At 40.1% G+C, this 23,613-nt stretch overlaps 1 protein-coding gene across 3 annotated transcripts in view; it reads right to left on the reverse strand.

Annotated features, from left to right (window-relative positions):
- Positions 1-3,426: 3,426 nt before the first annotated feature.
- KIF3C (kinesin family member 3C) overlaps positions 3,427-23,613 on the reverse strand; it is a 41,192-nt gene continuing 21,005 nt past the window's right edge. The window contains exons 2-9 of one of the 3 annotated variants that reach the window (XR_015696893.1): positions 17,236-17,337; positions 16,854-16,976; positions 14,490-14,608; positions 12,305-12,424; positions 11,013-11,154; positions 8,105-8,280; positions 6,795-7,149; positions 3,427-6,378 (exon numbers count right to left, since the gene is read on the reverse strand). Coding sequence is in view for 2 of the 3 variants with exons in the window: in XM_014057288.2 (XP_013912763.2) it covers positions 7,056-7,149; positions 8,105-8,280; positions 11,013-11,154; positions 12,305-12,424; positions 14,490-14,608; positions 16,854-16,976; positions 17,236-17,337 (876 nt within the window). In the remaining variant the exon portion in view is untranslated. Of the gene's footprint in view, positions 7,150-8,104; positions 8,281-11,012; positions 11,155-12,304; positions 12,425-14,489; positions 14,609-16,853; positions 16,977-17,235; positions 17,338-23,613 lie in introns of all 3 variants that reach the window. The other 2 variants (XM_087717401.1, XM_014057288.2) reach the window with 2 other exon arrangements.

The raw sequence follows: 23,613 nt of genomic DNA on the forward strand, positions 1-23,613 counted from the left end.
ATCAATTTTCTGAGTTTGTTTTCTATCTCCTGATTTCTAGCACAGTGTCTTAACCATACCAAACTTTCCTGCACTATAAAGTGAGCTATTGAACCAAGCAGTTTGGTTTTTACATTCCCTAAAGTAGAAAAGCTTAACCAAGATTAATGCTAGAATAATGTATAAATGAATCTATTGCTCTTCCTGAATGAGCTGAGCACGTAGTATTGTTTGAACAGGGCCAGTAGGTAGAAATCTGGTTTGAAGGCTGGATGTATTTTTTCTATAATCAGCTGCTCTTTCTCAGCCAGAACCATAACCTTCCATTAAGATTCCCATACATTTCTTTAGCAGCTAATCTGTCAACCTGTCTCTCTCTTATAGATGAGACTCCATTCCTTTATCAGTTTTCCAAGAAATCTGAGAAGAATCTCTACTTCAACTCTTGCGTAGGAGAGCTGTAATGAAGAATAGATTGGACTTATTATTTATTTATTTATTTATTTATTAGACTTATATACCGCTTCATAGGGCTTTCAGCCCTCTCTAAGCGGTTTACAGATTTTTAGCAAATTGAGTCAGCACATTGCCCCCACAATCCAGATCCTCATTTCACCCACCTCGGAAGGATGGAAGGCTGAGTCGACCTTGAGCCAGTGAGATTTGAACCACTGAACTGCAGATCACAGTCAGCTAAAGTGGCCTGCAATACTGCACCCTAACCACTGCGCCACCTCGGCTCTTTAAACTTCTTTAACTTGTTTAAACTTCTTTAACTTGTTTTTGCACAACACTTTAAACCTTAAAAAAAAAGCTCTCTTGGTGACCACCATTTTTGTAATGTTGTATTTAGCAATATGAGTTTTGTTCAATAACTCCTATCCAAAAATGTCACTTTGGTTTTATATTGAGTTTTTGAACAAATTAAAATTGGCCATTTTGGCTCTGACCAGCCCAATAAGCCTCGCGCCTTATTAATCAATGAAGTGGAGGAGAGTCAAATGGCAAGGCATGAACATCTATTCAGACTTCTGGATTAATATAGATTCCAGTTTATTTATCCCACGTATTTACTTGCAAATCTGTATAACTATTTTGATATATGTGGTTGAGCAGATTCAAAATCAGAGCTACTTTTAACTCCAAACAACCACTAGATGGGAGCAAAGAGATAGGGAAAACTCTTTTCTAAGTGTTAATAAAGTTTACCTATTTACCAGTGGTGAAATTCATTTTTTTTAAACTATTGGTTCTGTGGATGTCGCTTAGTGGGCGTGGCGGGAGAAGGATATTGCAAAATCTCCATTCCCACCCCACGCTGGGGCCAGCCAGAGGTGGTATTTGCCGGTTCTCCGAACTACTCAAAATTTCTGCTACTGATTCTCCAGAACCTGTCAGCACCTGCTCACTTTCACCCCTGCTATTTACTTAATCTTTCACTACCACCTAGGGATTGAATTTTCCACTCTGTTCGAGACTGCATTGACCTGAGAAAGGAATGCTTTACTCAACAATACAAAATGAAGATCACTAGGTGTTGCCCCAACACATGTAAAGAAAGACACATCCTGGAGGTTGAGAAGTTCCCTGAGGATGGGCTCCAGCATGAGTCCGAAAGCTTGGAAGAACAAACCTCTGGTCCTGATGATTCAGATTGGATCCTGCAACATTATCCTGGGACACATATATTTGCCTTCATTTGAAAAGAAAGTCAGTCTACTGAGCAAGAAACAGGACAATGAACAGGGTTCATTGGTTTGGAACTTGTATTGAATATTAATATAGATAGTATATAGAATAGGTAAAATAATGAAATGAGTTCCTTATATATGATGGAGTGTGAAGGTAGGATTGTAACTGAAGGTATAACAAGCAAAAATGAGATCTTCACATCTTCACTCTCCTTTCAAAATAAATGTAATACTTAATTTCTTAAGTGTTGTAATGTTTTTCAAGTTAATTAACACATCTCAATGATGAAATTTGTGGTTAGTCACAACATATCATTTCAACATGTATAAGTTGTGCTCTAGTACATATTTTGCCGTAATTGCGTTTGCCTTGTTCTCCCAGTTTGGAGTCATTCTTTTGGAACACATTGTTATCCCTTTTTATTTTATTCAATAAACAACTTGTTATTCTCAGCACACTCTCTCACTTTACTGACTCCCCTGAATCCTATATCCATGGTTATATAAAATAGTGAGGGAACAACATTCCTTGTCGCATCATGAACTTTGCTCTAAGAACTAGGTGAACACAGTGCAAACCAAGTGGATTATTGTACTAAGAGGGAAAATACCAAGGACAACAATACTAAGCAAGGCATGCATATAGTTCTTTTTAATCTTCTACATAGTTTTTCACTAGGATTTCAGACTGTTACAGTGTGCATCCCTCTATAATCAATCTATCTTCCCTTCTCTCAATATACAGGCAATTACAGGTAGTCCTTGACTTACAAGAGTTTGTTTAGTGACTGAAGTTACAATGGCACTGGAAAAAGTGATTTATGGCCATTTTCCAGACTTACGACTATTGCAGTATCCCCATGATCACATAATCAAAATTCATATGATTGGCAACTGACTCATGGGTGCGTGTCCTGAGGTGATCACATTTTGCAATCTTTTGACAAGCTAAATAACTGGGGAAAACATTCACTTGAACATGTTACTAACTTAACAACTGCAGTGATTCACTTATCTATGGCAAGAAAGATCGTAAAGTGGTACAAAACTCACTTAACAAATGTCTCACTTAGCAACATAAATGTTGGGCTCAATTGTGATTGTAAATTGAGGACTACCTGTATATGAAATAGGTAAATTATGTCTTGAAAAAAGCAATCCACCATGCTTCTCTGTTATGATTGCACTTAATGCAGCCTAAAATGTTTCTGCATCTAATTCAAACTGTACATAATTACAAAATTGTTACATTATAAAATGCTTCCTCTCATATTACTGCTTGTTATTTTTCTCAGTTCACAATTTAAATCTATTTATCAAACTTAGTTTTAAATGCTAGACTCAGCTAAAATTGGGTTGGTGGTTTTTATTGTATTGTGTTAGGAGAACCAAGAAGTTGTCTTAGCATAATAGTGGAGTTAGTTCATCACATTAAGTTATAATATGGTTTATTTGTTTAGACACATAACGTTTAATGAATGCAGCAATTGTATTTTGTTAACTCATTTAGAGTTAACAGGTTAAGACGAACCAGCTTATGTTTTGTTAAAGAGAGATGACCTCTCTTTTTGTTAAATAGAGAATGCTTCAAATTAGAGTGCATTATTTCAGTAACACTATTTATTTCATCACTATATATTGTCCCCAATCATAATGTAGAAATTCATTGGAAGATCTTAGTCATAACAGGTCTAAGGTCATTTTCTTTTCTCTCTCTACCTTGCTGCAAGAAAGAGAGTGGCAAATAAATGAGAGATTGTTTTCAACAATGCTCATTCCTTTATTGTCATGGCTGGGATTTGGTTGTGGTACTGCTCAGCACTCTCCAGGCCTACACCAAATCAAAGCAACATTACAGTGTATTGAAAAGCTATCTATCCAAAACCAGAGGGAGTTGGGACACCAACCTCTTCTAGTACATCATGTGTAATATATTATGCATAATATGTCCTGTATAGTCATATGTATAGAGCAACAAGCATGGGCCACCGTACACCAATTTTTGACTGCCAAAGTAAATCACCACAGTAACAGGCACAATATTTTGGTCCCAGTAGAGGCCTCACCTTGCCAACCAACCAGTCCCTCCCTTTTTTTTTTAAATTCCCCTTTGGATTCCCTCCCCCCCCCCCTATCTCCAATCTCCTAAATAGAAATCCCATGATTTTCCCTGGGTGGGACACCCATACATACCCACACAACATACGTACTCACCACATACATTCATATGTAAATACAGACTCTCTGACATACAAAGAACAAAGAACATCAGAAATCTACATCTGAGGTTGTTGCAGCAATGCAGCAGAGCTGTAGGAGTGTCCTAGCCCCACTGTAGAAGCTGAAGGGCTGCCACAGCTATCAGTAATTGGTTCTTGTCTTAAGTTACAATATTTCTTTGCAATAGTTCTTGTGTTTTGTGCTAGGAAGTTATCTGAGATTAATGCCAGCACAGCAGCAGATTGAGAAATAGGAGAGATCTTCAGACACTTAATATACAGTCAGAGTACAGTACATTGTCAAAAGTGTCATCCTTCCCCATATTTGTGTGCAGACAAGCTCACTGCTTCAAACTGCTAGATGTGGTTAACTGTCTAGTAATGACCCCAGATTTCTAGAGTCAACATGTGATTATGCAGGAAAAACAACTGGCCTCAGCTTACCAGTATCCAATTTTAATCCTGGTTGGATGGGGGAAAAATTCTGGTCAGATGTCTTTTTCATTATGAGAGCATCTCTTGACTTTCCTTTGCAATGAAGAACGGCATATCTCTTTTATTCTCCAGTTCATATATTTTTATAGTCCATGGGCAAATAACTTCAAGATGACGAAAAGGCCAGTTATATTAAATTCAAGTGTTATTAATAAGATTAAGCCCACAAATAAATTGACCAGACTTCGTCTCATTCTTCTTTCTGTATGTGAACATTGTGCTGTAAACTTAAAAGATGCATTTGGATGTGCTTGATCCTGATTCCAAGGTATTTAGAATTTAAGAGATTCCAGAAATCAAAGGCAAAAAGGCATTGAGTAAGCGGATTCAAGCTTTTTTTTTACCTTTTGGTGAAGAAGGCATGTTTGGCTCCTTTAAATGTTGGAGAGAAAAGAAACACATACTATATTCTTATGGTCTGAGAACCAGGTTAGCTTCTAACTAGATTCTTAACTGTCATCCAATTTTTGTTGCCTTTGATCTTTTACAATATTCCTGTACTAGCTCCCATGATTCATCAGCTACATGCAACATAAAAAAGAATGGCATAGTAGGAATACCAATAGCTACTAAAACAACCAGTGCAAAAGATGGAGCAGAGCTTTTGGGTCAACAAAGTAAAAGGCAAATTGACATACTACATGTGTGACAATTATGATAAAATTATATAACACTGAGATGTGTTAGTTCTCACATTGCCATCTGTAGAAGGTAGTTTCTATATCATGTTAATAGTAACTTGCCAGAAAATGTCCTCTTGCCATTGGTACTAAAGGTACCAAATTGACTGACATTAACCTATTGCTTGAACAGTGTAATTTTTACATGGATAATACAAAAAGGGAGCCCAAATTAATGATTTTGTAATAGCAATTGCCCTCAATTCTGTACTTGCTTCATTTGCGATAATCGATAATAGAACAATGGTAAGAATTTGTGCTATTATGATTCTCTCAATAGTTGAAATATAATAAATGATTTGAACATTCTAAACCCAGAGGAAGCAATTTCCTAAATAAACTACTGAATCTTAGAATAAAAATATTCCTGCAAGGACAAAGCAAGGTATGTACAAAGGAGAACAAAAAGTATGATTTGGGAAAATCACTTTCTCAGAAATCCCAAATGTTACATGCCTCAGTATATAATCTGTCATAGATTGACACTCTTGGATTTGCCCACCTCTGTGCTGTAGCTCTTTTGATGCCAGATGTTTCCTTATCCTTCCTTCAGGCATTTCAGTGCTCAAAACCCGGAGCACAGAAAGGTAAGAATCTTTTTGTAACACAAATTACTGCCAGAATTGGACAGAACATTCAGGATCATTCATCAATCTCAAAATGTCCTTCTCTTTCTGTTCCTATTAAAGCCAGTCAAATTAGGCTTTCTAAACTTCTTATGGTTTCTGCAGTTCGTGATGGCTTATGTGATTGGATTTGAGTAACTTTGGGTTTATCAAAAATGTCAATATCAGGAAGCATGATAGCTAAGGTTACCAATAGCCATTCTTCTAAGTATAAGTCAAAGTGCAAAAGATAACTTGGACAGAGAGAGATGCTGGATATAAAGACTATCCTCCCCCCCCCCCCAATATTTATTCTTGGTCTGTTTAGATCCAGAAAACTCTTGTCACTACTAGGCTACCTCCTCAATTAAACCTGCAATTGCCACTGAAAGGACTTCGTGAATTGGAACATACTTCTGGATAAGATTATATTACTTCCTGTGCTCTGTCAAAATAACTGGGAATTTGGCTTGCCTTCCCCACTTTACATACAGTTTGTTTTCAAGTATAAAAATGTTGTTCCCAATTAAAGTACAGGTGACTCCTTGTCTCAGTAAGTTGATCAAGTGTTTTTTTTAATTATTAGCTGCTTAAAGCTGTCTTGTCTTTTTTCTCAACCAGGTGCAGAGAATGTTTCCCAAAGTCACAAAGATGCTTTAGTTAGCCCTCTCATAGTTCTGCTTGCATGATTGATGCCCAGGCTATTTCTCTGCAACATCTGTGCGTGGAGAGTAGATGAAGAAGATTTGAACAGAAGATGAAATGAGACCTGTGCCCTTATTGCAAAAGCAAAAGGAAATCCATAGATTTTGGTGAGATCAAGATCCTGCCCCTGAGACTCGCCTACTTTGCTCATCATCCTCACTGCATAGTATACACATCAAAGTTGACTATGATTTCCACAGTCCAGAAGAAACAGACAGAACTGCCATTGGAGCTAAATATAGATGGTTCTCATTGCCCTCTAATCATTTTTCTCTTCTGAGTCTAAAACATACATGGAATGAAGAAAAAGCAAGCATTGTCTTTTAGAAACATTGTGCACTGAGCAAATTTCCCCAACACTAACAGAAAGCCAGTAGGACTGCACCTTCCACCAACTGGAGTTGCTGCTCAGCTTGAAACCTGCATCATCACGAAGACACATCATAAATAAATATGTTAAATAAATAGAGTGATTGGGTGACAGATCCAGAGAACGCTGGGGATATGGGCCCCGAGGAGCCATCATCTCATACAGACATACACACACACACAAAGTAGCTAAAGACAAAGATGAGTTAGTGCAGGGGACACCTCTCCCTGGACTATGTGTTCTCAGAGGCAATCAGTGGCAGAAAGAGCGCAGTCCTCATATCTGAAGGAAGGAGAAGGGCTCGAGGGATATTATTTGTGAGCCAGTGGTGTGGAAGGGTTCTGTGAGCTGGAGGACAGGGAGACTTGTGTTGCTGAAGACGGCAAGGTGCGAGGAGTCTGGCACCTAAAGTGGGATAAGAAAGAAAAAAGAAATAGGAGCAAAAATCCACATTTTCCTTTCCCCCCACCCCCCTTTCATTCAAAGCATTTTTTTCCTGACTAAGAAACAAAAAAAATTCACCTGAGAAAAAGAACAGCAGTTGATATATCCTTCCTCTACATCCTAATAACTCAATGAAATAATTAGGCTAAAAAATGACTAGTTCAAAGTTTCATGGCTGAGTGGAGATTTCAAACTGATTTCTTCCCAGTCCTTATTCAGTACTCTAGGGCTTCTCTACACTGGTTCTGATAGACTACCAACCTATTTTTAAGGTTGTTATAGACATAGATCAGGGGTGTCGAACTCAATTTCATTGAGGGCTGCATCAGGATTGTATTTGATCTTGGAGGGACAGGGTGGGCATGGACAGGGTGGGCATGGACAGCTCAATGTCACTCATGTTGGGGGTGTCTGTGATGGCCCGAGTGCTCTGCCATCGAAAATGGGCTCCTGAACTCCATTTTCAGCTGTAATGGCCTCCTGCAATGCTCTACCAGAGAATTCAGAGCTCGGAAGAGCCACATGCAGCCCTCTCAAGCTCCATTTTCGCTAACAGAGGCACTGAGGGCCAGTCCGCTGTTTCCAGGGTGGCCTTGTGGCCAGATCTAAGCGCCCCATGGGCCAGATCTGGCCCCTGGGCCTTACGTTTGACACCTCTGACCTAGATGTTATAGACATAGATGTAATATTACTCAGAGACAAGTCACACACTAATTTTGAACATTGTGTTGGTGATTACCAGGCTTTTATTTGACCAACCTTCCTCAATCTTGGTCATACTCTCCATAGCTCATTCTTGCTTATTTGTCTTTATAATGCTACAAAAGGTAAAAATTTAGTTAATAACTAAGCCAAGCACTGGAGCCAAGGATACTGGCAAGAGCCCCCTACATCTGTTTTCCATTCACTAACTCACCAAGATCGGGACTTCCGTACTCGGGATGCTGCAGGTCGCTCCATGAGGCTATCTAGCCGCATCAACCTCTCCAAATGCAATGCTCGTGGGTCCTGCTCACTTTGGTCTTGTGTGATCTCAAACTCAAAAACAGCTGGTGGAGAGACATCTAGTTCCAGAAACATGATGTTCTCAGCCTTCAGTAGTGAAGTTGGAGAAGAAAGGAAGGCAGAAAGATGTTGATAATATCAAGAGGTCAGTTTATTACAGAGCTGAAGCTGAGTTCTGGTTCAACATATTGTTAGCCTTTCAAGTAGATAAGTATTGGAAACCAAAGATATGAATGTTAATGCTACTTTTATTATAAGATTACAGTTACATAATTTTACAAGTCTGAATGTGCCTCCCCCATCTCCCTTTATCTTCAAAAAAATTAGGGAGGTTCAAATCTGAGATGCTTTTTCAAATTGTATTTCTGCCACAGATTAAAATATTTTTAATCTGACCATTGTTTTGGGTGCAGCTCTTCCTCCTGTTCCTTAAGGTTACTCTTACAGCTATTACATGTATATGAGTGTGTAGTAGTTGAAATAAATACACAGTCCCTATGCAATGCTAAATTAGGATAATCCTATAAGCAAATCCTGAATGGTTTGTTTCATGGTCTGAGTTCATGGCCTTACAAACTGGCAGCTTTTCATATGAACCTGCCCATATTTTTGCATTTTGCTTAAAATCTTCAGCTTTCAAGGTTTCAGTAAAACCAATCCTCAATTTTTCCCCACTCCAACTCTTCTTTAATATTATAATCTTCAGAACCTGCACAAAAGTACTGGTTTAAAAGAAATCCTTTTTTATTCTTTTATTTTGATTTCTATTTTCACTAATGTAGGAAAGATTAACCAAAATGTTCATGAGACTGGAACAAATCTCCAGAGAAAAAAGTGAAGGATGCACAACACAGATGTGTAAAATTATACCTTGTGTGAAAAAATGGATAGAAACTTCTGTTTTCATAATGGCTGGCCAAATACGTGGGCAAAGGCTATAAGTAGGATATGAGAATAAATTGGATTCGGTCTACTCATGTTACTCAGCAATTAATATTGAGAAACATACTATCTCCATTAATGTGGTTAATATATAGGAGTCGTGACTAGCAGCCATTTGTAGTCTGCTACTAATTTACCTAATCCTCTTCAAAAAAAAGCTTTCAAGTTAGCAGCCATTTCTATATTTGGGATAATAAATTCCATCTATGTGCTTATAAATATGTCCTTTTATCAGTCTTAAATATCCTAATCTTTTATTGGATGATCCTGATTTATAGTATTATGAGATATTAAGTCTTATGAGAAAATCTTTTTCTAACCAGTCAGCTATTTGGTCTTATCCTTCATATTCTAAATACAATTAGTCATCTTTTTTCTTGTTTATTTGATTATTTTTTTCAATCTTGTCTTTTAATTAGTTTACTATCTTGTTAACAGCTTGTTGCAATGGTCTTATTTTTGGCCAAGGCTAGGATACAAATATTAGTTAAATGAGTTAGACTAAGACACACATTTATATAGATGTATATAGCTAAGGTGGCGCAGTGGTTAAATGCAGCACTGCAGGCTACTTCAGCTGACTGCAGTTCTGCAGTTCGGCTGTTCAAATCTCACCGGCTCAGGGTTGACTCAGCCTTCCATCCTTCTGAGGTGGGTAAAATGAGAACCCAGATTGTTGTTGGGGGCAATATGCTGACTCTGTAAACCGCTTAGAGAGGGCTGAAAGCCCTATGAAGCAGTATATAAGTCTAACTGCTATTGCTATTGCTATATAATATACTAAGTTTGTTTGCATTTGTCTTCATTAGGTTGCTTAAGACTTAGCATGTTATACAACCCTGGCCTTTTTTATTAGTTTATAGTTCAGTGTATTGTTAGAAAATGGGATTGTTCAGTATCAAGAATGCTATGCAAATATAGTCTTTACTGGAATATAGCTTGCCTTGTAGCCAAACAGTTTGGCCTTATTTATTGTACTTATTTATTTATACCCATCTTGCCATAGGGTAACTCTGGGCGGCTTATAGTCATAAAAATATGTCAGCACATGTACAATTAAATGTACATCAACATAAAAACCTAAGGACACATGGAGAAGGCAGGGAGGAGTGGAGGGGAAAGTGGGATCTGTTGTTACTTGATCAACCACTCCCATTGTGCTATTCCTCTATTGGGGCCCCAAGCCAACTGGAAGAACCACATCTTTAAGCCCTTACAAACGGATGGGAGGTTTGGGGCCAACCTCACACCAGGGAGCAAGATCTTCCAGAGCTCAGGAGCAACAGCAAAGAAGGCCCTCCTCCTGGACCTGGACCCTGCAAGCTGGAATAATGGGGCTGATGGGAACTGCAGCATGCCTCCTCTGGTAGCACAGGTGGGATGGAACAATCCAAGTGGGGTGAGATAGTCCTTCAAGTAGCCTGGACCCATGCTACAAAGGGTTTTAAAGGTGATCACCAACACCTTGAACTGCACCCAGAAGCAGACTGGTAATCAATGCAGTTCGTGGACCAGTGATATTCAGGGGTGAAATTTAGCAGGTTCTGATAGGTTCTGGAGAACCAGTAGCAGAAATTTTGAGTAGTTCGGAGAACCGGCAAATACCACCTCTGCCTATTCCCAGAATGGGGTGGGAATAATGATTTTGCTGCCACACCCACCAAGCCACGCCCACAGAACCGGGAGTAAAAAACATTGAATTTCACCATTGGTGGTATTACCAGGGCCAATCAAGAGCCCCCCAAAACTGCCCAAACTGTCTCACTCTACACCAGCCATAGCTTCTGAATCTCCCCAAGGGTAGCCTCATGTAGAGGGATTTATTCTCCTCACCAATACCAACCCTCCACCTACTCCATTAAGAAACCGTTTCTCACCCGATACCGAGGATGGGACCCCATTGACATGGCTAGGCGAGCATATTGACTTATTGGCCTTTTGTATCCCACTGCAGAAGTTGGGCGCTTTTTCATCTGAGTCCCAGTGGTGGAGTTGCTGTTGCTGCTACTGCTGCTGCTACTATTGGCATAAAAGAAATAAAAAACACACAAGAAGTTTCTCCAGAGCAGCCATGATGAATATACGACATACAAATGGTTCTTAAGTCACAATATGCCTAAATAGGATTCCTTTCTACTTTTTCCTCTCTACAATATGGCATTTAACTAATAGTGCTCATTTTCCCTTTTTTTTTTTTTTTTGCTATTGAGTCTCATCTTTGCAACAATTTCACAATATAATGCCAGGGGGAAGGACAGGGGAGTGATGAGGGCAATGTTTAGGGTCATACATTATAATGGCATACCACGGTTTGTTTATTTATTGGAAAGATTTAATATAGTTGTCCATCTTATGTACTATAACTCTGGACATCTCACAACAATAATAAAATAATTACAATTAAAAAGAATAAAACAATAATAAAATAACATAAAATAAAACAAACATAAACAGAAAATAACCAGTACTCCAAACACAGCATACACGCACATACATATCACAATTGCAGAGATTCCTCAGGGTCCAGCCTTGTGTCACCCCAAGCTCTGTAGAAAAAGCCAGATCTTTCCAGCTTTTTGGAGAGCAGGAGAATTCAGGACCTCTAAAAATTGGGTAGCGCAAGGACTGAACTTAATTACTGAATTAATATTAAACATTAAATACTGAACATGATTAATCCACCAATATTTAATCATCTTCCTTCCATTACAGTTTGACAGCAAGGTTTTTTGAGGAATTTGGTGAGCCCCATGTAGGAGATGACCTAGCTGAGTCCAAAGGAAGGGTCAAACGCGTCTTCAGTCATGTCCCATCATGCCCACAAGAGATCTAGGACCAGCCCACCTTGACTTCCTTCTACTCTTAGCTCTTGCTACTTTCCCTTGATGGCTAGTAGTTCAGATTCTTGTAGAGCTCAAGCTTACAATAAACCTTTATACCCATTTGAACTATCTGGATCTCCTCGTTTTCCAGGGCCTTGACACCCGATATGGCTATGGGACTTCAGAATGTATGGCTGATTCACCACCACTTTAAAAGGGGTGGATGGAATGGAAGGACCTGTGCTTGACACCCAGTTGGTTTTTCATCATCACTATCTACATGAAGCTCCTCCAGCCCAGCCTTCCCAGGAACACTGGACATCAAAGGTAAGAGATGGCAGACTCACTTCCCTGGAGTCAGCACCAAGGGCTGGAATTTCCACTGGTCCTCCTCACAGTCAAAGTAGAGGCGGTTCATGATCTTGTTTTTCTCTTCAGGGGGGATGAAATTTTCAATGATTAGGTACCTGCACCAAATAAAAATGGGCAGAATCAAGGCCAAGAAACAATCACAAAACACTTCTCTTTCTTGTTTTAACTGGCAGTTACATCAATAAAAGATTGGGAAGGCAAAATCAAAGTAGAAGAATGGTACCATAGTTTTTTCCCATTTAAAGTATTGTGAACTATAATGAATTTGGGAACAAATCGATCAATCCAGCTGAAATGATTTGACCCTTTGATTATTTCTCAACTAGCTCTTAGAGAATAGAATATTCTTAGAATATTCTAAGGCTGCATCATCTCATCTCCACCTAAGGAAATGCTACCATGAACAGAGGTGCCATGAAGAATAGGAAAGGGAGAATCCTGGGGCAAAATCCACTGTAGAAGAAACTTTGCAGAGGATGGTGTATCTTATGTTATCTAGGAGGAAGGGAAGGCATAAGGTGGAGATAATGGAAATCATCATATCACCAAAGTGAGAGGCATTGGAGTCAATGAAGCTGAACTATTATGAGTTCAGGAGAACTGCATCTCCCTCTCCTCAGGGATGCGGTTATTTTTATATTCTGCACAGCATCAGCAACCTTGTTTGGTACCATGCCAATTTGTAGAGTGACACAGTAAGAGGCAGTGAGAAATGATGGGAATGAACAATAGAGATAATGAATGAAACAGAGGTTTCCGTAGATAGATTATAGGGGTTGGGGCTATGCTGCCAGGAAAGAAAGGTTACTCTCAAGATATTCTTGTGGTAAATGTTTCTTTTGAGAAATCTTCACATAGTGGTTGGGTGGTTGCGCTAGGTCAGTTAAAGAGAAACTTGGCCTATAACTTTACTCATCATTTGAAGTAGCCTGTTAAACTAGAGTTGGGGGCTTGTGGTGCAATTCAAGCTGCCAACAGAAGACTTCAACAGCAGGTTTTAGCAAGTGAAAAATGTCACTAAGCCTTGAGTACTAGATAAAATAACAACCAAGTGGGACTGGGTGGTTCACATTGTACACTTTCGCATTAATCTTTCCTTTGATATAGAGTATCATAAAAACACAGGCAGTAACAGGTAGCTTTACTGTGCCAAAGAGCAAAAAGAATCATGAAAACATGAGCATTAATTGGTTTATTGAGATGGGAAAGGCAAGCTGGCAGAGAGGAGCAATAAAATAAAAAGACTCTATAGAAATTACCTTTTCCTTCAGAAACCAACCCACAGTTAAGAATGTTAATTGTAGAGTGGGTCTTGTGGTGAGAACATGTCCCTACAGGAATTCCATGAAGTCCCCCCTCCCACCTCTTTTTAGGGAAATGTCATCTAACAGAGATGGATTTTTTAAAAAATCCCTGTGATTGTGGTATACCAAAATTAATTAGAATATATAGAGGGGGGAAATAAGCAGCATCATATGAGGTTAATTCTTTTATCCCTAATTTAAATATTTGTTCTCAGAACTGAAATTGATTTGTATATTGCTAATTTTATTTTGTTAATCAACTCAAAAAAAGAGAAAGAACAGGATAATTTGCCACTTTGCGGACCTTGCCATCAGAAGTATCTAAAAGATGGTCCAAGGGGCAGGGTGGGGAACTATGGCCCTTTTATGACTTGCGGGCGTCAACACTAGATGAGCTCCAAAGTCCCTTCCAACTCTGTTACTGTTACTTCTAGTTGAAGTCCACAAATCATAAAGAGTCCACAGTTCCCTACCTCTGTCCCAGGTCATTTAAGATGACACAGGAAAACCAATAGGATTTCACTTCTTTTTTAAAAAGCTGTTGGTGATTCTGGCCTGATTTCTCCACTTGAGAAACTTGTCACTTTGGCACATCTGGCTGGTTTCTCCTTTCATAAGTCCCTTTCTACCTAAACAGTAACAGAGTGGAAGGTACCTGGGAGGTCATCTAGTCGAACCCCCTGCTCATGCAGGAGACCTATACTGGGGATTCGAACCACCAAACTGCCAACCTTTCTGATCAACAAGCTCAGTCCTGGCAATGAGACAGATTTGTAAGATGGTCAATCATTCCATGGGATTCTCACGGACAGGCTGCCTCGGCCTTTACCTCAACGCATCCTACCAAGGTACCTACTTGAGTTTCAGTTCTCGTGTCTGCTCATTCTGTGCCTCCTCCAGGTCTTGCCGCACTCGGATGTATTCATCGTGTTGGTCCTGGATCTCTGCCTTCACAGCTTGAAGCTTGGCATAAAGCTGCCAGACCAAAAAAAATGCTGTTTATTTAGCAGAATAGCTTTCATACCACATCTCACCTTTCCAGCTGGCATGAACTACAGCTCATGGACCAGATTTCCTAGCCTGAAAAAATATCCTCTGCTTTGAAGTCTGCCAGGCAGCCAAGTCTTAATATCACTAAAATGTAAGTGCAGCCAAATTTTAGTCTTCTCTTTTTTTTGCTTTGAGAGATAGAGGTTTTATAGGGTGAAATGATTTGGGTGTTCTAAATAACGTAAATAGGTGAGATATTTTGGGCGATGCTTCAAGATTTAATAAGATTTCAAACAGCAAGCCTCAATCATTCCAGAAAAAAATATGGAAGATGTAAATAATTTGTTAGAAATAACTATATGCAAACACCACCCAGAGTCACTTGTTAGAATGGGCAGCTATAGAAATCAAAGAAAGAAAGAAAGAAAGAAAGAAAGAAAGAAAGAAAGAAAGAAAGAAAGAAAGAAAGAAAGAAAGAAAGAAAGATTGCGTGCTTGTAGAAATCATGTATGTATGTATGTATGTATGTATGTATGTATGTATGTATGTATGTATGTATGTATGTCCTAAATGGCTTAAAAATTGTCTACCCCTTAAATGGGCAATTCAAAATACAAATAATATTGTTTAGCTCCAATAACACATACATGCACATACATTGTCTAGGTTCACACAGACATTGGGTTCTCCTTCACAGCCAAGCTAAAAGCTTTGTTACCTGCCTTGAGCTGACAGAAAAGAATATTGGCATAACACCTTCCAGCCTCCCCCTGGGGATCCCTATTCTGCAATAGGTACAATGCTGGCAAATGCTCCTCTCCTTATTTAAGTGGTCCAGGACATATTAAAAGCAGGAGTTTGTGGGGTCCTCTGGCTTTGTTTTCCTCTCTCCCATCAAACAGCACTAATTGGTGACAAAACCAATTGCTATTCTGGAATAGCACTCAGCTTGTGTCCAAAAGAAGCCCAATAATCAATTGACACCAGCTGACAGTCAGACTTTCTTCCAGCATAGTCATTTCGCTTTTTTGATTATACACTGACTCAGTGCCTGCTATCAACATTTGTAGAGGCCTACCGTTCAATTGACTTAGCGCATCACATGTTGTTTGTCTCAAAATGTCTTACTAAATGAGAATAGGCTCTGACTGGAAAAAAGCCCAAGCTCTATTTTGCTTCTATGTGGTGAGAATACCCAAAGTACCTTCAAATAGACTCCTATTATCTTCTTATTGGTTTAATAACAAAGAGAGGGGTTCTTTTTAGCAAAGGGTTCCTCTTAAAAGAACATTTTATTAAATATTCATGTTAAAGGATCAGATATATTTAGCCAGAGCATCTTGTTTAGCACAGTTTCACATTCGCAGCATGAGAGCTTAAGAGAGCTGCTGCAAGCACACAAAATTATAGATGAGACCAGGGGTGTCAAACTCAAGGACTCCGAGCTGGATCCGCCCCACAGGATGCTTAAATCTGGCCCCCGGGGCCACCCTGTAAAAAACAAAGGATTAGCCCGCGGTGGCTCTGCCAGCAAAATGGAGCTCAGGCAGCCACATGTGGCCCTTCCAAGCTCCGTTTTTACTGACAGAGAACTTGGGCCACCACAGGAGACCCCGACACGAGTGACATCAAGCTGGCCATGCCCATTCTGGCAACGCCCCCCTCAAGATCAAACACAACCGTGATGCAGCCCTCAATGAAATCGAGTTTGACACCCCTGGATTAGACTAAAATCAGTTTGGATATTTTATAGTTTAACATGTTGCAGAAATCCAGTCATTTACTTTGCATATTGTGTGACTCACGCTACCACATTAAAACATGTTATGAAAACAGAACAACTCTGTATTGTTATTTTGGATTTGGGGTTAAGCATATTGTAGGAACCCAGTAACAAGAGGCAAGGTAGTTACCACAGACCATACTCTCTGGGACGGCTGGATACTAAAATTCAACAATATCTTGAAAATCACACCTATATAGTAGAGATTACTTTAAGCAAATGGTCTGACCTAGGATAAAAAATGTCCTTTTTTCTTAAAGTCATATATGCTGTAATCTGTTGCAGGAGACAAATTTTTCCTGATTTGGTTCATGAGAAAGAATAATCTTAAAACTTGTATTAGCCTGTCTCTAAAGAGAACTATCAATCTATTCTAATGGACAGTCTATAGGATTTCCCTGACACTATTGAATCTTCCTATGTCCTAGATTTCTGCAGGATTCTTACCTTTTTGAGCTTCTTGGTTTTGATTTCTACTTCCTGCTGCAAAGAAGTGAATGTCTCCCGGAGCTCCATGGTTTCCTCATCTCGCAAAAGCACTTCCTGTTGCATTTCCCGCTCATGCCGCTTCTGTGTTATAGAATCAGGCCAAAATCCCTGTGTCAGAATACAGTCTTGCTACCTCCCACCAGAGTGTTAGAAGATACAGCAATCCCTGGCTCCATAAACAAGCATTCCAGTCCAGCCTCCATGATCTGCTTGGAAGGTTGCTTGTATTTTGAAAGAGGCCAAGGGTCATATCCATTTCACATTGGTTTGAGAAAGAGTGGGACACCCGGAAGAAAAGTTGAGGGGTCTGCGGGTCATCCAAATCCCAGCTGGTCCTTACCTGCTCTGCAATTTCCTGTCTTTTCAGCTCAAGCATCTTTTGCTGCTCATTTGTATGGTCCATGATGTTCCTTCCACCAATCAGCAATTTGCTTTCCATTGCCTGAAGACAAGAAGGGAAAATTATCTTTAGATTATGGCAAAGGATTCCATGCTTTAACCAGTACAGTGCTTACATGCACAGTTGATCAGCCCTAACATTTCTGAACAATTGTTCTATTTGAGAATGTTTATTCCCCCTCTCAAGTGATTTAATTCATTTGAAAGGATTAAATATGTAATCAATGCTATAACCAATATTTAATAGACACACTATAAAGGTCAAACTGTTACTGCAAATATTGCCAGTTTAATTCTTGGATCACAAAATCTTAGATTATATTCTAGCCTCCTTCAACCTCCTGGTTAGCACAGTAATAAGTGCATTGGTATGTCCTGCTTCAATTCTTCCTGCCAAATCTTGAGGTAGTAATTGGAGAAATGAAGCTGTATGCAGAACCTGGAACAAATCAATTACTGTACTTAAATAATTCAGAAACCCATATTTTTCTGGTGTCACACAAATAGCCAATTAACAAAGGCTGGGTTCTCATGATTTGCTTAACCAAATCGTTTAATAATCTAACAGCTGCATTTGCACAACTGACTTTATTTATTTTTTTAATGTAGTTTAGCAGAACGTGAATAAGCAGCATTGTTAGTTTGCGGTTCAGTGTATTTATAAAATCAGAACATTGAATGAATTCATAAAGAGGTTGGGCATTTTTTCCCAAACGAGGCTTTAACTGTGTGGTACAATGTTTGTGCAAACCCAGAAGTTGGATTAATTCAATAACCAGATGAAGCAGCTAACTTGGCATTTGGTAGCAGATGTTTCAAGCACCTGAGCCAAAAAAGCGTAGAAGAAAACGCTCCTGGTTCAACTTGGCTATACAAAATTGGCAAACGGCAAGTCCAAATCCACAACAGAAAAACAATTAAAAAGAGAAAGAGAAAGCAATTAAAAAGCCAACTGATAGGTTGCTTTTGACACCATCCATCTCAGGGCCTCAGGTGAAGTTTTCTACAGCTGTATGATCCCTCTCTTCAAAGGGAGTTTTGAAGGAGAAAAATAGCATGAAGGGAGAGGATTAGCCCTCCATTTTGCCTTCCTGCCTGATTTTGAGGCAGTTATTAAAATGTGAAATGAGGGAAGTTAAATGCTACATATTTCCTCTTTCCCAATGTGACTATCACTGCATAGGAATCTAAACGCCTGGGATAAGAGGACTGAAAATTTCCCCATTTTTAAATTATGTGGATACATTCAATTTCTCTCAAAACTGCCGACGTTGGATAAATAACCCTGAAATAGTCTCATAAAGCCAATCATCACTATAGTTAAACTGTATTTAGAATAACGGCTTCTCAACCCCCAGTTAAAAGACAAGTTCAAGATTACTTATCTTCCTCTCTATAAGAAATGGAAGTAGTCATATGTAAAAATCTGTTGTGATGGGAAATTCAAAAATGACTTGAATTTTGCCTTATGATGGAAAGGAAATAACAAAAACAAAACAATAGCAGCACTTAATCCTTGATATAATGACCCCTGACTAAAAGGCTTATAAAAAGAAATTTAGAAAAGATAAACCGGTCTTATGTTTCCTATCTAAATAAGTAGCATTAATAACATCACAAGCTATTTAAGGTGATTCTGAATTTGCATCTCTCTGAAATACTGGAGTTTCCTGTCAATTGGGATAGAACGGAGGGGATTTTTCCGAGGTAATTTTCAACTGGCATTCATTAAGAATTTGTGGATTTCCTGTCTCCAAGAGTGAGAAAGTAAGAATTTCACAGCCTACTTTTTAAATATCAATTTCAATTAATCCTGTTCTGCTCACCTAATTCTAGTGCTTTGAAAAAGAGCTAAGATGGAGCACTCTTCCACTTATCCTGTGGGAATGCTCAAACTGCCTATGATAGCCCAATACTTAAGGTGTTTTAAGCAAGCTCTCCACTCCTTTTTTTGTTCCCAGGCTGTGGTGCTGACACATCCCAGATGGTGCTGGGTTATAGCCAGGACTATTTCCTTCCACACAGCTGCTGGCCAACACATGGCAGCTGCACTCACTACTTGCAAGCCCTCCTTCCTGTGTGCCTCGCACTGAGCAGTTCCTTCCCACAAAAATCCTGGAATCTTTTACTTGAAAGGAAGGCAAGCAACCATTTGGCTGGGGATTTGAGTTTTGCAGGCTGAAAAGTTCACATCTCGCGGGTTTCTTCTATCATAAAAACTGGCCCTATTCTGCACCAAGGAATTGCAGTTACCAAAGCTTTTGCTATTCTACAAATCATGCAAGGTATACATTGATATAGAAATAGGCAGTCTCCACTTAACAATGGTAATTGGGACCAGGATTTCCACATGCTAAGTCATGTGACTGCCACACTTAGCAATGGAAATGTCAGTACTTCTCGTTATCATTGTTAAATGAATCTCCGTGGGTGGTTAAGTGAGGATATCAATGGGTCATCATTTGCGGCCCCCTACCAGCTTCCCCATTGACTGCTTGTAGAAAGCCAGCAAAGAAGAGTACAAATGTTGATCACATGACCATGGGAGTCTGTGACATTATAATTGCATGATGGCTGATGAACACCCAAATTGTGTTTACATGACTGTGGGGACACTGTGATGGCTGCAACTTTAAGGGCTGGTTGTAAGTGTCCTTCAGTGCTGTTGTAACTTTGAATGGTCACAGAACAAATGCTCGTTTAACTCGTGACCCGTCAAAAGCGCGGAGGACAAAATCGCGCTCGGCGAAAGCGCGCATGTGACGTCATCACAGCGCGACGAAAAAAATTAAAAATTGAAATAAAATTAAAATTAAACCAAGCCGATTCACATAAAGGTAAGGGTTAGGTTTAGGTTTAGGTTTAGGGTTAGGTTAAGGGTTAGGGTTAGGTTTAGAGCGTTAGAGTTAGGTTTAGCGTTAGGTTAAGGGTTAGCGTTAGGTTTAGCGTTACGTTAACGGTTAGGTTTAGGGTTAGATTTAGGGTTAGGTTAAGGGTTAGGTTTAGAGTTAGGTTTAGGGTTAGGTTTGGGGGGGTTAGGGTAAGGTTTTAGCTTTATTTTTACATTTTTCGATCACAGCGCGATGTTTTCGTCGCGCTGTGATGACGTCAAATGCGCGCTTTTGTCGAGCGCGATTTTGTCCTCCGCGATTTTGTGGTGGAACCCGTTTAACTCAGGATATACCCATAAACTTTATACTCTACTTTGGCCAACACTGGATTTTAGGCTGAAGTGATGAGGAGAGCTTGTCAATTTTGGTTAATTTTGTAGGCAGTGCTATACCATTAGGGCAGATGAGAGATAAATGGAGAGCCATCTGATGGAAACTATAAAGACAACAGGATTTGCTTGTTTTTACAGTTTCCTCATTTATGAGGAGAGAAACATTACTGACTCACAAATTAAGCTTCAGGTTCCTAGTCAGGCATATTCATAAAGAGGGATTTCCCGGACAGAAATAAAACAATGTGGGACACATGACTCTTGTGTTTGTATTGTATGCAGAATAGGATTCATCAGAGTTTCTGCTTCAGTTCTTGCTAAACCCAACTGTGAAGGTAAACAAATACTCGACTTACAACCACAATTGAGTCCAACATTTATGTTGCTGAACAAGACAAGTGAATTTTGCCTCATTTTACAACACTTTTGCCACAGTTGTTAAGTGAATCACTGCAGTTGTTACGTTACTAACACAGTTAAGTGAATGTGGTTTCCGAACACACTTGGCTTCTCAGAAGGCCGCAAAAGGTTATCACAAGGACCCAGGATACTGCAACCATCATAAACACGGTATTTTTCGGAGTATAAGATGCTCTTTTTTCCCTCAAAAAAGAGGGTGAAAATCTGGGTGTGTCTTATACACCGAATACAGCATTTTTGGCCTCCCGAAACCCCACCCCCTTTGCAAAAATGGCCATGCATAGCCTTTAGGAGGCTTCCAGAGTATTCCTTGGAGCTGGGGAGGGCAGAAATGAGCGAAAAACAGAACATTTATTACTTATTTTTGCCCCTCCCCAGCTCCCAGGAGCACTCTACAAGCCTCTTAAAGGCTCTGCATGCCCTTTTTTGACAAAAATCAGGCCGTTTTTTGGGAGGTCTACAAAGAATAAAAACAAATTCTTTAAATTTGCCTCTTCAAAATCTTGGTGCGTCTTATACCTGGAAAAATACGGTACATGCCAATTGCTAAGCGTCTGAATTTTGATCACACGACCATGGAGATGCTGCAATGGTTGTGTGAAGAACGGTCATGCCACTTTTTTCAGTGCCTTTGTAACTTTGGTCACCAAATAAATGATTGTAAATCAGGGACTGTAGTAGTCTCTTGGAACACTGTACAGCAGTGTTCAACCTATGAGCAAAACTGGGACTAGAATTTTGATTGTTAAGTGATGTGGTTGTTAAGCGAGTTGTCATGTGACCAGGCCTGATTTTATGACCATTTCATGGAGGTTGTTAAGTAAATCATGTGGCTGTTAATTGAATCACACGGTCATTAAGTGAATCCAGCTTCCCCAATTGACTTTGCTTGTCCGAAGTAGGCTGGAAAAGTCACAAATTGTGATCGTAAGATTGCAAGATGCTGCAGCTGTCATAAACGCAAGACAGCTGCCAAGAGCCCAAATTATAATCTCATGACCAGGGTGTGCATGCATACATGTGCAATAGTTGTAACTTCAAGGATGGGGTATAACTCACTTTTTCCTAGGTCTAGACAACTTTGAACCGTGATAAGTTGCATGATTTCAGAGCAGTTAAAACTCCTCAAGCAGTCTACATAGGGTGCCATGGAATACAGGCCCAAGACCTATCTGGTTCATGGGCAAACCCCACTAGGAAATTCTTCAGACGTGCCCTTTAATTTCTCTGGGGCTTGTATACAAGAAGCAAATTAGATTGCCTGCCTCCTCTCAAGCTACCAATTAGATTTTCCTTTTAAAGTACCAAACATTTTGATTATCCTAAACCAGGGGTTGGCAAACTTAAACACTCAAAGAGCCATTTGAACTCGTTTCCCACAGAAAAGAAAACACCAGGAGCCACAAAGATCCTAACCGGAAGCCCCCTGTTCAATTCTGGAGCTGACTGGAAGTTCAGTTCCCTCACCATAGAGTCTCCTCCTAGCGCGGCGTAATTTTTCCTCTACCTGTCATAACCGAAAGCCCTATCAATTGTGGAGACAACTGGAAAACCCTTCCCTTGCCATAGAGTCTTCTCCTGGCGCACTGTGCTTCTCCCCCCTCCCCCTCCCCGGAAGCTCCTCTCAAAATTGTGGTGCCGACCTGTGACAGAGCTGCAGCAGAGGGAGGAAAGAGCCACATGCGGCTCCAGAGCCGCAGTTTGCTGACCTGTCCTAAGCAATTTGGTTTTCTGAAATCCCAGGATTTCATTATTTATTTATTTGTTTGTTTGTTTGTGTATTTATTTATTTATTTATTACATTTTGTATGCCGCCCACTCTCAAAAAGAGACTCAGGGCGGCTTACAGTAAAAAAGGGGGGGATATAATAGGACAACCTCTAGCCCAGTCTAACAAAATATTCAGAACCTAGACTCAAATCTCACTATGTGCTACAGGGAGCTGAATTCAAGCCAAGAGATTTGAAGGAGAGGCAGGAAGCAGGGCCAGGAAGGAGGGCCTGTCCTTCCTCAGAAGCTGTCATCGGTGCTTAATGGGAAAGCTGAGTAAAAAGGAGAGGTATTGTTGCACTCTCCACTCTAACTCCTGTATGCTTAGATTTGTGAGAATCATAGAGCTGGAAGGTATCTTAAGAGGTCCAATCTATTGCTCAGTGCAAGTTCCACTATAGCACTTGCAGATAATTATGCAACCTTTTTGAAGATCTCTAGGGGAGAAGAGCTCTTCATGTAGCAAATCTTGCAGCGACTGAGGGACTTACTCTAGGCCAGGGATGTCAAATTCAAGGCCCATGGGCTAGATCTGGCTGTGGGTTGCTTAGATCTGGCCCGCAGCACTGCCTTGGAAACAGCGAAGGACAAGTCTGCGGTGCCTCTGCCAGAACAATGGAGCCTGGGAGGGCTGCGCGTGACCCTCCCAGGCTTTGTTTTTGGCTGTGATGGCCTCCTGCAGCCCTCTGCCAGCGAAAATGGAGCTCAGGAGTCTCATTCAGTTTGCCCTCCTGCACACACCATGAGCAACCTGACCAAGAAGAGTGAGAACAGCAGCAGCAACAGCTTCAAGGAGGAGGAAGTGCAGCTGGGCATCCCCTTGGGGAGTCCCAGTGCCCTAGGAGTTCGAGGGTCAGGCTAGGCATTTGCCTGGCACTGCCTAGGGTCTGGACAGCCTACAGCGCC

The sequence above is a fragment of the Thamnophis sirtalis genome, unplaced genomic scaffold (genome assembly GCF_051295495.1).
Source record: "Thamnophis sirtalis isolate CommonGarterSnake01/CBP01778 unplaced genomic scaffold, rThaSir2_p1.2 scaffold_6, whole genome shotgun sequence".
In the NCBI taxonomy this organism is placed as follows: Eukaryota; Metazoa; Chordata; class Lepidosauria; order Squamata; family Natricidae; genus Thamnophis; species Thamnophis sirtalis.